The sequence below is a fragment of the Syngnathus leptorhynchus genome, chromosome 1 (assembly GCF_054491065.1).
Source record: "Syngnathus leptorhynchus isolate UIUO chromosome 1, UIUO_Slep, whole genome shotgun sequence".
Classification (NCBI taxonomy): Eukaryota; Metazoa; Chordata; class Actinopteri; order Syngnathiformes; family Syngnathidae; genus Syngnathus; species Syngnathus leptorhynchus.
In genome coordinates, this window is record NC_141195.1 from 2,415,001 (window position 1) to 2,431,944 (window position 16,944).

Consider the following 16,944-nt stretch of genomic DNA (forward strand, 5'->3'; position numbering starts at 1 on the left):
GCAATGCAGATGGCCTTCTCTCTTGATGTGCATAAAGGGTCCAGGCTTTGCTGCCATACAAGAGTGAACTGACGACACAGGCCCTGTACACTTGTACCTTTGTATGGATGGTGAGCTTGCTGTTCTGCCATGCTCTGGGTGTCAGTTTTCCAAAGGCAGAAGCTGCTTTCCCAATCCGGCTGCTGACCTCAGCATTGAGTGACAAATTGCAGGTGATGGTAGACCCAAGATAGATAAAGCTGCTTACAGCTTCCAGTGTGTCGTTGTTGATGGTGATGGAGGGTGGGACAGTGGTCCTCTGGCCTATTGTCTTAGTTTTGTTTAGGCTGATGGTCAGGTTGAAGTCCTGAAATGCTTGGCTGAACCTTGGTGAACCTTGTTCCTTGGTGTGTGTTGTCAATGCTGCATCATCAGCAAACAACATGTCCCGAATGGTGAGTGGTCTGACCTTGGTTTTTGCTCTCACTCGGGATTGGTTGAATAGTTTGCCGTCTGTCCTGGTGTGTAAGTAAACCACCTCAGTTGATCTTCCGAAGGCTTGGCGCAGGAGGAGAGAGAGGAATATCCCAAACAGAGTGGGCGCCATCACACATCCCTGTTTGACACCACAGCGGATGTTAAAGGGCTCAGAAGTGCACCTATCGTACTGAACAGTACCTTTCATGTCAGTGTAGAAGGACTGGAGGATGCTGAGGAGTTTTGGCGGGCAACCTATCCGTTCCACCAGTTGGAAAAGGCCGCTCCTGCTAACCAGGTCAAAAGCCTTGGTAAGGTCGACAAAGGCCATGTAGAGAGGTTTATGTTGTTCTTTGCACTTCTCCTGCAGCTGTCTCAGGGTGAAGATCATATCCAGAGTTGATCTTCCTGCTCTGAACCCTGCCTGTGACTCTGGGTAGAGCTTCTCTGCGAGGACTTGGAGTCTATTTAGTACAACTTGAGCAAAGAGCTTACAGGTAATGCTGAGTAGGGAGATGCCACGGTAGTTGTTACAGTCACTCCTGTCTCCCTTGTTTATGTACAAGGTGAAGATGTTAGCATTTCTCATGTCCTGTGGGACAGAGCCTTCTTTCCAGCACAGGCATAAGAGCTTGTGTAGTCTATGCAGAAGAGCAGGCTTCCCACACTTGAGGACTTTGGCTGTCATCCCATCAGTGCCTGGAGCTTTCCGCTGTTGTCCCTGGCATAGAGCTCTGAGTAGTGTTCCACCCAGCGGTCCATTAGAGCGTTCAGCGATGGTTTTTCCTGAAGCTGATTTCAATGGGTCCTGGACACCGGACTCTGCTGTGCTACTGGAGCGGCTGGCGTGCTATCGAGCGGACCGGGCACTTATTACTTCTTCGTTGCTCTTGTCTGTTCGTTTTTACTCTTTGTGCTATTTGGTGCGAGTGTTGTGTACGGTCTAGTCACCGTGGGACGGTGGGGAACGTAATTTCGATCGAGTATAATTGTCAATTGATTGTCTATGTGAAGCCCTTTGAGACTGCTTGTGATTTAGGGCTATACAAATAAACTTGACTTGACTTGATTGTGCAGGGTGATGGTCCAAGTGCCTTTTTGATGCTGTCAAATACGAGTCTGATGTTGCCTGTGTCAGCAGCTGCTTGAATGTTGCTGCAAAGCTGAAGTCAATAGTCATTGGCACAACATCTAGAGACTTGTTGGAGTTTCCCCCAAGAAGATCAGAGAGCCTGTAGAGTTTTGGTGTTTAGAGTATGCTTGTAATTTGCGAGGGCGACGCTTATTTCTTCGAGGATTGGGGCCAATGATGTTAAATTGGCATTGAACCAGTCGTTTGGCTTTCCCTGCTTTTTGCCAAAGACTGACAGGACCGTGCTGTGTATGGCATCCCTCAAGCCATCCCAGTACTGCTGGGCGTAGGTGGACAGGGGTGGGTTGTGGAGGGAATCCTCCAAGGCACAGAGGAAGGCTGTAGCTTTGGTTGGGTCAGTTGTTTTGCTGCTGTCGATGCGGGTGGCTCCCTTTGGTTTGGATCTGTGTAGGTATTTTGCCCGTAGCTTTACTCGACTGTGCTCGACAGAGCACAGTCTGTGTCTCAGACTGCACTGTGGAGACTGCGTGTTTGAAGGATGCCTCTGAGATCAGACGTGCATGTTATGATCAGGTCTAACTGGTGCCCGTGACCTGAGCGTGGATGTCTCCAAGAGACTTTGTGGTTGGGTTTGGTCTGGAAGGATGTGTTTGTGATGCAGAGGTGGTGATATGTACAGAACTCTAGAAGTCGCTGCCCATTTTCCTTCTGTTTACCGATGCCATGGTGTCCCAAGCTTGATGGCCAGGAATCGCGATCGGCTCCGACTCTTGCATTAAAGTCACCAAGTAAGTAGAGCTGTTCACGGCTGGGGATGTTTTTAAGAATCGCTTTGAGTTCATCATAAAACCTGTCTTTTATTTCCTGGGGGGAGCTAAGTGTTGGGAGCATACACACTCACTAGGTGGACAGGTCCCATGGATGTATTGAGGCAGAGAGCCAGGATTCTCTCGGAGCCGCCTGTGGGTGGTACCTCTGCTCCCAGGAGTGTGTTCCTGACAGCGAACCTTACTCCGTATTCCCTGGTTTCCTCAGGTGGCTTCCCCTGCCCAAAGAAGGTATAGTCCTTTTCCTTGAGTGAGCCAGATCCATGGAGTCGTGTTTCCTGGAGTGTAGAGATGTCAATTCAGTAGTTTGTTGTTTATAACTGCAGTTTTACCGACATCACTAATCTCTTGTAGTTTGTCACTGAGCCCGGGTGTCATAGTTCTGACATTCCATCACCCCAGGCGTAATGCTGGAATCTTCGGTAATTTCCTTGTGTTGCTTGGTGCGTGAATTTACAGCCCACTTGTTAGAATAGATCCCTGCGCTTCATGCACCCGATGAAGCAGGCAGGCTGTGGCGGGAAAACACCCTATTGGCTGGGGGCAGCCCAGCTTGAGGCGGGCGGTAGCTGTCCAATGAGACCGAACATCTCTCTCACCGTCGGAGGGAGCCCCTTGCACCCATACTCTACGCCAGGGGTGCTCACACTTTTTCAGCATTCGAGCTACTTATAAAACAACCAAGTCAAAATGATCTACCTACACACCACAAAAATGCAAAACATATTGCTTTTTAAATTTATTAAGGATTCTTTGTATGTACAATGTATGTTGATGTACCTTGCATAACTGAATAGGCCAATATTGCACAACACACATCATAAATATAATTTTTTTTTGTAATTATGTGATGATAGGCTGACAAAAAAAAAATTAACGTCACGCTGCCATCGACCAGTACTGGCTCCGCTGGAGTTTCCTCTCCAATGCACAAGAAGCCTGGGCAAGTTTTATGGAAGCCTTGCATTTCCCAGGCAGCAGGGCTCCCCTCTCGGCCTTCCTGTTGTCATCCAAAGGAACGGTGAACCGATACATTTGGCAGCAGGTTGGCTGCAAGAGTTGCCAGAACAATGCTTTTTTAAAGCATAGCAGAGCTGTCTGTTGGATATCGGTCACGTCACACGACTCATCCATCACAGGCAATTGAGAAAGCTGGAGCTGATTTTATGTCCTTGATCTGCTGATCGGTGATATTGTTTGTGCGGAGAGGCATGTCTTTAATTTTCTGAATGATCTCGGTTTTGTTTTTGAAGTCCGAAATTGGCACTCTGATATTTTAATGATTGAATCCGTCTTGAACATGCCATCAGTGAATGGTTTTCCGCGCTTTATTATCTCCTGGGCTGCAAAAAAAATTTCAGCAGTAGTAGAGTTTGGAGATGCAATCCACTTATTGAAACAGTTTTTTTGTTCCTCAAATCACACCTTTACTCTCAGTTCCAACAGGGTGATTGGCAGCAAATTTAGCACGCTTTAGCTGAAAATGTCGCTCCAAATTCCTCTTTTTGTTATTCGACAACTTCTCATTGCAAATCAAACATGCAGGCAATGCTTCACCATTGGCAATGAAAGCAAAACGTTCAGTCCATTCTTTCTTAAAGCAATCTTTCTCTTTTTGCCTTTTGAATCCATGGCCCATCACTCACTCACCTGTTTGTTTACAACTCACCTGTGCTGTGTCGCAGGCTATGACACAATTTTGCTATTTGGCGTCATTCTTAACTTCGGTATTTTTAATATATTTACAACTACATACATTTTAAAGCATAAGAATTCTTGCGTCATAACCATCTAAAAACCATATTTGAAAAACCACCACCACCAACAACAACAACAACAAAAAAACAACAACGTATTTTTCCATTTTCACGCATTTTTGCAAAAACTTCAGGGAGCCGCCAGGGGCGTGCTAAAGGGCCGGATGCGGCTCCGGAGCCGCGGGTTGCTGACCCCTGTCCTAGTCCTTTTTGAGTATTCTTTGTTTTTTTCTTCTTTTGGTTTTTGTTTGTCTTGTTTCTGTGACTTAAATATGGCCATTTAAAGTGTTATTTTCTTTTGTTTTTTTCATCTTCTCATGTTTTAAATCTGTTCAAAATAAAGATCAATCAATCAATCAATCAATCAATCAATCAATCAATCAATCAATCAATCAATCAATCAATCAATCAATCAATCAACCAATCAATCAATCAATCAATCAATCAATCAATCAATCAATCAATCAATCAATCAATCAATCAATCAAAACAGCTGCACATATTCAGTATTTATTGCATTTTAGGATTGTTACACAAAACCTATCAAAAAGCACACTGTATCCTATCCTGGAAAGTTTGGGAAAATACATTTTTATCAGTTGGCCATGAAAAAGGGCTTGCAAGGCCCCATTCATCATTGCTTGCGTCTTGAAGTAATATCAAAATAAGAATGGATACTGCCATTGTGCAGTGTATGGTACAGTGAAATTGGGATCATTGCTCACGTTCTGTTAAATTTGATTGTCTCTTACAGCACGACAATGCAGACAGCAACAACGAACGTATGTATTGTATTTAATTTCTTCATGCATCTGACACAAATTGACTTTTCTCCATCTGAAGTGTTTTTCAAGGCATTTTCTGTACTTAAGAGTCATTGTACAGCCCCGATGGAAACTATTGATGTTTTTGTTTCCCCTCCCCAAGAAATGCCTTACCTTGAATAGTGTTAAAAGACGGTTGAAGATGGCGGTAGAGAGGAGACCAAAATAGATCCTAAATCGGACTGAAACCACCACAACACAGGAGCTGTGTTTCTCTTCTCTTTTTCTGCTGGACTCTCATTGTTGTGTTACATTCTTCTCCATTCACTTACGTGAGTGCACGGGAAAGGATTTCTACCCCCACTTTTGAACATTTCAGTCAAAATGCTCATTTACTGGTGGATGTTTTTTTTAAAGATCAAATTTCTCTTTTAATGTTTTGTAGTGCAAATTGCACTTAATATATTACGAGAATGCTCTACCTTATTTGTATGGGAACATACATAAATATTTAACATAACTATTCATTTCAGACAATGCAATAAATAAGTTCTTATGCAAATGGCATTCTGTGTTGTGAGTGGTTTTGGCAAACTTTAGTTCACATTGGTGCACTTTGAAATAAATACAAAAACAACCAATGCTTTCATTTCACTGAATATTTGGAGTTGTGGAAGTTCAATCGAGATGTGTTCATTTAAAACACTATGACAGTGCATTGCAGCCTTGTGTGTGACTGATTTCTTGTGGTCTGTACTGCTGGATTCACTCAGTTTCTAATAACTCACTCATGTCAAACAAAGTCTCACTGACTAAAATACATTCTCATATTTGTCCAACCATGACAGGGTTTTCACGGCCAAACCACTTCAGTTGACAGCTTTTTTATTGAAGAAAATTTTGCCCATAATAGTGTATTGATCTGAAATAGCTGTAGTTTTGATCCAATTTTGATATTCATATTGTATTCATAATTTATTATTTTACAAAATAAAAATTCAAAATGAGCTTATCGATAACGATCAGTGTTGATTTGAACAACTATCCATCCATCTATCCATTATCAGCACCACATATCCTCACGAGGGTCTGAGTCGACTTCGTGCAGCTATTAGACCACAAATAGGTTTGATTGATTTATGTTCATATAAATAAGACGCACTGGACTATAAGCCCAAGGTGTTTTAAATGAAATGCCCTTATCTCCATTACATGTATTACCACAACAAATCTCTACAATATAAGTGTCAGGTTTAAGTACGTACCATCAGACATTAATTCACACATTGAAAACAAAGAGAAGAAGACAACCAGTATTCGTTTTACTCGCGAGGAGAACCAATAGAGAGTGTTCTGGTTCCAGTCTCCATTAGTTCTGAGTTCTTACTCTGCATTCTCCCGTTTTTAATGTTTTGGTTGCCCTGGTTACAAAAGTGTTGCTACACTAAAGGGAGTGGAGTTTGGAGCTGTAGCCACGCTGATTAGCCAACGAATGTTATGTGGTGTGAGGCCTTGGCCGATTCGTGACTCCAGCAGTGCCGGTTGGCAGCTGTTTGGCTGACTTGTCCTTGATTGGATATCTCAAAGTGTGTTGAGAGCCGTTTTCCCTTGGAACAATGCAACTAGACTTTCTTGCTATGTTTCACACAATAATATTATTGAGTAAGAATGGGATAACATATGCAACTATTTCAACAGATAAGTCTTTTCAATAACACTTAACAAAGATAAACAGTCCCAATCAACAACAATCTATAGATAATAGCTACAGAGTTGACTTAATGGAAAAGAAGTTCGTTTAAACAAACAGAGAACTAGTGAGGTAAGAAAGGAAGGGAGTTAAAGGAATTCTCTGGAGCTAGACAGAGAGCTTTGTTGAAGCATAGGACTCCAACTCGTAAATTATGAGGCCCTTGGTCAGGCTGACCATCCAATTATTCCAACAATAAGAATAATGGAAAAACCCATAGACAAGCTACTCTGGACTTTAAGACACAGGGTTCAAGCTTATGCCAAAAGTAGCGGCTTATAGTCTGGAAATTACGGTACATTTGATAATCACATAAAACACTCATACCAAATTCTTGTGGTTCAAAACAATGTCTAATTCAGTCAGTGTTTATGATTGCACGTGAATCAGATTTTCAAGATTTACTCGCAAAGGATGCACACTGCCAACAGTTGGCAAACTCATAATAGTGTGCATGCAATCTTCACGATACTGCCCATGCGGAAATCACAATCAATGGTTAAGACAGTCAAAGACTGCAATATTTCATTTGAAGTAGAAATCACATTGTGTCATTTTCTCCAAGATTGGTAGTTTTTGTGTCACTGACACGTTACATTGCGCTATTAGAGAAACGGCTTTCCAGGATGCAATGTTGCACTTAACACTTGTGTTTGTGTTATTTTTAGTATGAGAATATCTGTGTTGGGAAGGTTTATTTTCTGCACAATCTAGTTCAAAGTTCAACTCACAAATATTAAAATGAACTTTTTCAGTTCATAGTTCCAAATTATTATTTTTTTAACTAAGTTCATTGTTCCCAAAATGAAAAGTTCATAGTCGCACCCGCCTCTCCCCATCCAAAAAATATGCTGCTGCGAGCTGTTACCCATACAGTAATCCCTCGCTACTTCGCGCTTCACCTGTTGTGGCTTGACTATTTTGCGGATTTTTACAAGGAATTCATGGGAAAAATAATTGCGGTTATTTTGTTTACTGTAAAGGTTGCTGTATTTTATTTACTGTACATGCACAGAATAGTGTGGGAATGGTTATTAAGGGAATGGGAAAGGTTTATGTCGCATAAAAGTACACCTAAATCTTCATTTTACGTGCTTTGGGGTCCAGAATTTGGGAATCGCATTAACCACAAAAACGTGTTGTATCGAAAGTCTTGTTTTTTTAGCAAGGCATGTTTTTAGGCAGCCGAAGGTCTTCTTTGTTACGTTAATTTAGGTCAGATAAGCACTTGCAGTTCTACATATATTTTTGTGATGCAGCAACCACGTGCTGAAATATGCCGACGACACGACTCTGGTGGGTCTCATCACCGGGGGCGACGAGACTCAATACAGGTCGGAGGTTGACCTTCTGGTGCAGGGACAACAACCTCCTGCTGAACGTCAGCAAGACCAAGGAGATTGTTGTTGACGACTTCCGAAAGGGTCACACCCAACACCTGCCACTGACCATCGACCGTGCTGTGGTGGAGAGAGTGAGCAGCACCAGATTCCTGGGGGTGCACATCAGTGAGGACCTCTCCTGGACCACCAACACTGCGTCGCTGGCGAAAAAAGCTCAGCGCCGCCTGTACTTTCAGCGGAAACTCAGGCGAGTAAGTGCTCCTCCTGCCATCATGACCACGTTTTACCGTGGCACCATTGAGAGCGTCCTCTCCAGTTGTATTGCTGCTGTGTGGGGTGGTAGCTGCACTGAATACAACATGAAGGCCCTGCAGCGCATAATGAACACAGCTAGTCAGATCATTGGTGCTTCACTCCCCTCCCTGAAGGACATTTACACCTCCCATCTCACCCGCAAGGCGACCGCGATTGTGTGTGATGTGAGTCACCCCGCTCACTCTTTGTTTGATATTCTGCCCTCTGAGAAGAGGCACAGAAGCCTGCACCACCAGACTCACCAACAGCTTCATACTCCAGGCTGTCAGGATCCTGAACTCTCTCCCCCCTCCACCCTCAGCTGCATCACGTCCTGTAGTTTTGCACTATATTCTGGCTGTCTGCTGTATGCACGCTTGCTCAGTTTTGCTCCTCTTATTTATTTATTTATTTATTTATTTATTTATTTATTTATTTATTTATTTATTATTTAGGTTATTAACTTATTCATCGCTCTTATCTATTTGTTTTTACTCTTTGTGCTATTTGCTTGTATGTATTGTGTAATGTGTCTAGTCACCGTGGGATGTGGGAAACGTAATTTTGATCTCTTTGTATAAAGAAACAATAAAGCAGACTTTGACTTTGATATAGCACAGCACTACTGTGGCCCTTCAGAATAAGCACATTTAACTTTTATGGCGTTAGAACGTACTCAAGCAGCAGGAAAGACCCTTTTACCCTCACCCTACTGTATATTTGATTTCTTTTTCCATCTTATTATAAAACAGGCATTGAGTCTATGGGTGTCCAATATTTGTTGTAGACTGAAGGGCACAAAATTGACTAAAACAACAAGTGCAAGTTAAACATGGGGAAACTAGTAGAAAGTGTAGCTGCCAGCAAGCATTTTTTTAAGCAAGACAAAAGTGTCAGTGAGGTCAGCACAATTCTTTCAAACCCGCCAGCATCCACACTTGTCAGCAGCATGCTCAATGCCTGTGCCCGCTGTCACCGTTCCATGCCTGACTGGATTTTCCAGTGCTTTATGTGACCTGAGCTGCACAATGCAAACTTCTGCCTAATCACTTCTGCTGCCACGTGGGCCGTTTACGAGTATCCACATCAACAAATGACACTGACAACATTGACACCAACTCAATAAGATCTTAAATCGTTTATTTTATATCCTGGTATTCGTTGTTTGTTTAATACAACATGTTTCAGTGTGACTAGCTGCATTTTTAAATATATAAAAATATATGAAACATATTTTATGTACAGTACACACACACACACACACACACACACACACACACACACACACACACACACAAATACATACGTGTGTGTGTGTGTGTGTGTGTGTGTGTGTGTGTGTGTGTATATATATATATATATATAGTGTACAGAAAGTCAGACAGAGAAACCTTGAAGATAATTCTTAACATGAATTGTGATTGATTGTATGTGTGTGTGTGTGTGTGTGTGTGTATGTATGTATATATATATATATATATATATATATATATATATATATATATATATATATATATATATATATATATATATATATATATATAAAAATTCAGATATTTGAGCGTAATCAACATGGCAAGGGTTAAGGATGCTGTTTCAAATGACACCAATGTGTACTGACCACACCCCTGGGTTTAGTGAGGCTCTTATAAAAAGGCCCCCGAGTTACCGCCGACCTGGTAAAAAGTCTGAATGTGTGTAGCATCCTCTTGCTTTATGTGTCTTTGTCTTTTGATAGCTACGTTGGCGTTGGCCCCTTGATGCAAGCAGAGTGGTACGGCGCTCCATTCAGGAGCTCTCCAAGACCTACATTCCCAAAGTATCCGAAGTTTGGCTTGAGTCAGACTTTCCTGTTGAAAGGGAAATTTGAACAAAGAGCTATTGTGCAAGGAGGGGTACGTCTCTGTTTAGTAGACTGATATTTTGTGGATAGTCCACTTTCAGGTCACCATGTGGGAATTCCGCTCTGTGTCCTTCTGGCGGGCGGTGTTCGCAGAGTTCTATGGCACCATGTTCTTTGTCTTCTTTGGCTTGGGGGCTGCTCTCCGCTGGACCACAGTGCCCCACAACGTCCTGCACGTTGCCTTCTGCTTTGGCCTGGCGGCTGCTACATTCATCCAGTCCATTGGCCATATCAGCGGCGGACACATCAACCCGGCTGTGACCTTTGCATTCTTGATTGGCTCCCAGATGTCACTGTTTCGTGCTGTCTTCTACATAGTTGCCCAATGTCTGGGAGCCCTGGCTGGTGCCACTGTGCTCTATGGGGTCACACCCATCAACATGAGGGGCAACTTGGTCCTGAACACGGTAAGACCACCTGGGACCCACTTTGTTAAGCATTTGGTTCTGTCCTATGGAAAAAATTGATCTCGTTCTGTGTCTTTTCTTCAACATGAAATTACTGCAAATTGTTTTTTTCCAATAAAAAAATTAAATTAAATTCAATCCACTTACTTGGTGCAATAATAAGTTGAACATGTGTGAAGCTTGTACCTTGAGGGTGAGAAACAGATGCGGTGGTAATTTCCCTCTCTTAATTCCCAGCTGCAGCCAGGCATCAGTCTGGGCATGGCCACCACCATGGAGGTCTTCCTTACCTTGCAGCTGGTGGTTTGCATCTTTGCTGTGACAGACGAGCGTCGCAACGGACGCTTGGGATCGGCTGCCCTGGCTATTGGGTTCTCCGTGCTGATGGGACATCTTCTCGGGGTGAGACTAAAGACCCTCATGTTTATCACTGTGCCCACGTTAAAGAATTTGAATATTCCATGTTTTTCCACTTAGATTTACTACACCGGAGCAGGGATGAACCCAGCAAGGTCCTTCGCTCCAGCTGTCCTGGTCAGGAATTTTGTCAATCATTGGGTAAGAAATTACCATGAAAGTCTTTACAACATCTACTTACTTACACAATACAGCAGTGGTCCCAAAGCTTTTTTGCGCTACGGACCGGTTACGTGTCAAATATTTTCGCGGATCGGCCTTTATATAAATAAATAATACATTTATAATAAATATATAAATACGATGAAATAAAATATACGACTGGCATAAAAACAAGTATAAACGAGATAAAAATAAAACTCACCATGACATTGAATTAGTGGGAGCACTGAGCTTGTTTCTCAGAAACGAGCCGGTCCCATCTCGGCGTAATGGGAGACAATGACACCCGAAGTCGTTAAGGTTTGTCTTTTAATGCAGGATGCTTGGTTTCCATGTGCCGAAGCAGTTTTGAAGGCTTCATTGCCTCGTTAGCTAGCCTGTCGCCACATATTATGCAGAGTGGGCTTGGCGCGTCAGAGTCACCGGTGGCAATAAATCCATATATTATGAAGGAATCCAGAAAAACTCGTCTCCTCGTTTTTCCCTTTTTTCCCTTTTCGAAGAAGCCTTCCAAATATCTCTGTTTCTTGCTCATTTTTGCTTGCTTCGCGGGCTCGACTGACGTGACATGTAACGTGACCGAGACAAGAGTCTTGATCTGAATCGATGGATGTAATTGGGAGAAAATCTCCAATTTTTTTATATTTTGCAAAATAAATTCTTACTCATTTTTGCTAGCTTTGCAGGCTTGACTGGGGAAACATGTCACGTGACCCGGACAAGCGTCTTGACCCAAATTAATGATCGATTAAAAAAAAAAAAAAAAAGTCCTGTGCAGTAACGGTCCGCGGCCCGGTGGTTGGGGACCCCTGCAATACAGCACGGATGTTGGCATATACATGTGGTCCTGGGCCCACCCACTTTTTCGATTGGCCCAGGGCTGAGAAAGCCTGCATGATTTTTCACTCGTTAAAAATATGCTTAACATCGACCCTCAAACCAAAATATATACAAATGTATTGAAAAAGTGTTTTATTCTTAGTCAACGAAACTAACTTTGGCATTGATTTTCTAGCAAACACTGACGTGCACGCTGCTCCGCTGGGGATTTATTTAATTTTTCCACGCAAATTATGGACACCCAAATGAACTCTTTTGCATATAGCCAATCAGTGCGTGATAACTTTTTACCCACATTTTTGGGATCTTATAATTGTAACGTTGTTTGCACGCATTCACTAAACGCACTGCCGTTGTTTAACTTCAAAGGAGAACAAAGGTGAAGAGAATTACCGTAATTTTTGGACTATAAGTCGCGTTTTTTTTCATAGTTTGGGTGGGGGGGCGACTTATACTCAGGAGCGACTTATATGCGTTTTTTCTTTCAAAAAAATTTACTTGATCATTAACACATTACTTACTAGTACAGTTGATCACCTTACATATTATTTTTAATACACTGAAAAAACGAATAAAGCAATTCACACTTTAAAGCACAATATTCAAGTTCATGAAACAAATAAACAAAACAAAAAACAACTGAAAAAGAAATATAGTTATTTCCTAACTAAACTGAACAAGGGTGATTTAAATTTCACCATTGGCCGTGACGCAACAACTAGGAGGGGAAAGCGCTGTTTTTTTGAGTTTTTAAAAAGCACAGGTCTGGTTAAGAGAATTTAGTGTGGTGATGTAAAAAAAAAAAAAAAAACAATAGGGGCAGCAATGCAATTTGGACAGCATGCGAGCACACATCACGCCAGACATGCGAATCACGAGTCCGACGGCGCGCGTACGCGGCATTGTTTACACGATCGATGATCGATGTATTTTATGATTTGGAGTGACAGATGGTTTGGTAATATTGTTGCTATATGATAGTTATTTGAAATATACTTTGTATATCGTTATATGGGTCTGTGGAATAATTAGACATGCAAATCACGAGTCTGACGGCGCGCGTACGCGGCATTGTTTACACGATCGATGATCGATGTATTTTATGTTTTGGAGTGACAGGTGGTTTGGTAATATTGGTGCTATATGATAGTTATTTGAAATATACTTTATATATCGTTATATGGGTCTGTGGAATAATTAGACATGCAAATCACGAGTCCGACGGCGCGCGTACGCGGCATTGTTTACACGATCGATGATCGATGTATTTTATGATTTGGAGTGACAGGTGGTTTGGTAATATTGTTGCTATATGATAGTTATTTGAAATATACTTTATATATCGTTATATGGGTCTGTGGAATAATTAGACATGCATATCACGAGTCCGACGGCGCGCGTACGCGGCATTGTTTACACGATGGATGATTAATGTATTTTAGAATTTGGAGTGACACAGATGGTTTAATAAACGTGTTATTTATGTAATAATCATTTGAATAACTGAATGTTACGTTACGCCCGTTCTCAGCCTCTGGTTTGTGTATGTCACGTTAGCATACCGTATCGTTTAGCCTGTTGTTGCTGGTTCGTGTCTGTTTTTGGTGTTGGATTTTGACAAATACATTTGCCCCAAAAGTGCGATTTATACTCCGGAGCGACTTATATATGTTTTTTTTTACGTCATTGTGCATTTTATGGGTGGTGCGATTTATACTCCGGAGCGACTAATAGTCCGAAAATTACGGTATGTAGAATCGAACAGCAGAATGCGAATAGAGCAGAAGAGTAGAGTAGAATGGAACAGCAGGTTATCAGCCGCGCAGAAGAAAACAGAATAGAGAGTATTATGACATTATAGCAGAGAATAATAGCAAAGAAAACAGCAGGTCAAACAGGAGAATTCAATAAGAGCAGGGATTATCAACCGGTGATCCGCAGCCCTCTAGTGTTGCAGGTGGTCGGAGAAATTGTAAATGGAAAATAATTTCAACACTTTTAAAAATTTTAAAAAATTGATTTATTATTTAGACTTCATTTATTTTCCAGCTAATTTTGTGAACCATTTACCCATCCAAATTGTGTCAAATGTAACTGAGATTCCCAAAATAGACACAGATGCAAATAAATAGCCTGTATAGGTCTATCCTCTTTCGGTGCAAGATAAAATATTCCGCCAAAGCAGTGGTCCTGCAGTTGGTTCTTGGTTATAATGGTGGTCCCTTGGAGAAAACCAGTTGAAATCCCCAGCAACAGAGCAATATAGAACATAGCAGCAGAGCACAACAACTAAAGAATCGAATCAAATGCAAAAAAGGGAAAAAAACAGGAACAGAAAATGAAGAGAGCAGAATTAAAAAGCTCTGATTCAAACATGACGGCAGCACGCTGCTCTGCCCTAATTTTTTGTTTTTCACAAAGCCAGTTTCCCTTTGCAACATGATATTTAGTAGTCATGTCTGTCATGGGTAGACCCACAAAAGTATCCAAAAAGTCATTTCGCAAAAAGATGCCGGGTGTCTGACACTGTTTTAGGTTCATTTGCCAGGGTCCAACCTAAGATTTAGTTTGATTGCAAGCAAATTTAATTTACCATATTCATTTACTTTATTATTATTTTTTACTATTGATTTGTTACAGCTACAGCTGTTGTGAAAATTGCAATATTAATAAAGTTGCAGGGGACACCCTGAACTGGTTGCCAGGCACTCGCAGGACACACAGAGACAAACAACCATCCACACTTGCACTCACCTTTTTTTCTTTTGGAGTGCTCAATCTGCCTACCAAGCATGATTTTCGGGGGGGATGTGGGAGGAAATTGGTGTTCTCGGGGAAAAGCCACGCAGGCACGGGGAGAACATGCAAACTCCACACAGAGAGGGCTGGAGGTGGAATCGAACCTACACCCTTCAAACTGTGAGGCAGACGTGCTAACCAGTGCTCCACCGTGCCGCCACCTTAAAAGCCAATCTATGAATATATTGTCTGACAATAATCCGGTTTGTGGCGCTAAAAGGTTAGGTACCGCTGCACTAGACCCTAACTCAAAGCTCGCCCCAATTTATTTTACCATCAGAGCAAGTCTATGCAATATTATATAAACAGTCTCAATGAAGATCCAAATAGCCGATGTGCTCGAAAGCATAACATGCCATCATTTTTATGTTCCTGACAGGTTTACTGGGTGGGGCCTATGATCGGCGGCACTATTGGTGCTCTGCTCTATGACTTTATGCTCTTCCCGCGAATGCACAGCCTCTCTGAGAGGCTCGCCACACTGAAGGGCACTCGGCCCCCTGAGGCCGAGGGCCCCCAGGAGACCAGAGGAGAGCCTGTGGAGCTCAAAATGCAGGCCGTATAAAGCTGCAGGAAAACGATGCTCATCAAACACCAGTTTCCATTTAAATCCTTGTAATGACAGCAGAATTGGGTCTCTTTCCTTTTGGACTATAGGACAAGGATGAAGGCTTTTGACTAGCACCTTTTTCCCATTCTTGTTTTTGTTATTGTTAGGAGTGAAGCTACAAAAGACACTTTAGCATTCTCTTCTCTTTTCAATCGCCAAATTTTGCCCTTTGCTATGTTTCCCTTAATTATATGAACCCATTATACTTCACCAGAATCTCTCTTTTTTTTTTAAAAATGTGTTAGCATGACTTGTCAGTCTATGTGTATCGGCTTGTTTTACATTTTCTTTCATTTTGTTCAAATGCTCATGCTTAGTAATTTTAAAACATTCAAACTTATTTTCAAGGTTGATGACATTTACAAATAATTACTGCCCAAGCTCAATTAATCAAACTATTTGTAGAGTGATTTTTATACATATTCAATATGTGGAAATGCATGCTTTTTATTGTACAGATTTAAAGCCAAAAATGAATTAAGAAATTTACCTTGTGCAATATTTGAAGCCTTATCATTTTGTCATTTTGGAACATAACGTGCATACAGTACGCTCACCTTGTGGATGTCCAATAAAAAGCATGGCTCTCCAAATGTTTCTCTTTCTAGCCAAAAGCAAAACTGGTTTTTGTTGGTTATCACACTGGTGGCTCGGTGGGGCACTGGGTACCACGTCCGCCTCACAGTTAGGAAAGTGCGGCTTCGATTCCACCTCCGGCCCTCCCTGTGTGGAGTTTGCATGTTCTCCCCGGGCCCACGTGGGTTTTCTCCAGGCACTCCGGTTTCCTCCCACATCTCAAAAACATGCTTGGTAGGCCGATTGAGCAATCCAAATTGTCCCTAGGTGTGAGTGTAAGTGCAAATGGTTGTTTGTCTCTGTGTGCCCTGCAATTGGCTGGCAACCGGTTCAGGGTGTCCCCCGCCTACTGCCCGATGACGGCTGGGATAGGCTCCAGCACGCCCGCAACCCCCGTGGGGACTGAGACTAATTGTGAGGCGGACGTGCTACCCAGTGTGCCACCGAGCCGCCTGCTCCATGTTTACAATCAGATGATAATGCTATTAAAACTTTCAAAATGCTTTCTGTGTACTGTCTTTGTAAATAACTTTTGCGCATGTGCGGTTTATAGTCCGGTGCGGCTTATATACCGTAATTTTCGGACTGTAAGTCGCTCCGGAGTATAAGTCGCACCAGCCATAAAATGCACAATAAAGTGAAAAAAAACATATACAATTCGCACCAGAGTATAAGTCGCACTTTTGGGGCAAATTTATTTGTCAAAATCCAACACCAAAAACAGACATGAACCAGCAACAACAGGCTAAACGATACGGTATGCTAACATGACATATACACAAACGAGGAGCTGAGAACGGGCCTGACGTAACATTCAAAGTTATTCAAGTATTACATAAATAACACGTTTATCAAACCATCTGTGTCACTCCAATTCATTAAATCCATCGATCGTGCTTTATGTAAACAATGCCGCGTATGCGCCGCATATGCTGACGTCGGACCC

The 16,944-nt window shown here is 42.1% G+C and overlaps 1 protein-coding gene across 1 annotated transcript; it reads left to right on the top strand.

Annotated features, from left to right (window-relative positions):
- Positions 1-10,224: 10,224 nt before the first annotated feature.
- On the top strand, positions 10,225-15,377 carry LOC147061424 (lens fiber major intrinsic protein-like). Its single transcript, XM_085928957.1, has 4 exons — positions 10,225-10,594; positions 10,832-10,996; positions 11,072-11,152; positions 15,192-15,377. The coding sequence occupies exons 1-4, from the start codon at positions 10,235-10,237 to the stop codon at positions 15,375-15,377; spliced, it is 792 nt and encodes a 263-aa protein (XP_085785083.1). The 5' UTR covers positions 10,225-10,234.
- The last annotated feature ends 1,567 nt before the right edge of the window (positions 15,378-16,944 follow it).

What these genes read in the sequence shown, in the direction of transcription:
- LOC147061424 (XM_085928957.1), top strand. Translation starts at nt 10,235, where the DNA reads ATGTGGGAATTCCGCTCTGTGTCCTTCTGGCGGGCGGTGTTCGCAGAG. An exon ending in GCAACTTGGTCCTGAACACG is followed by an intron (nt 10,595 to 10,831) that starts GTAAGACCACCT and finishes CTTAATTCCCAG; the next exon opens with CTGCAGCCAGGCATCAGTCT. An exon ending in GGAATTTTGTCAATCATTGG is followed by an intron (nt 11,153 to 15,191) that starts GTAAGAAATTAC and finishes TGTTCCTGACAG; the next exon opens with GTTTACTGGGTGGGGCCTAT.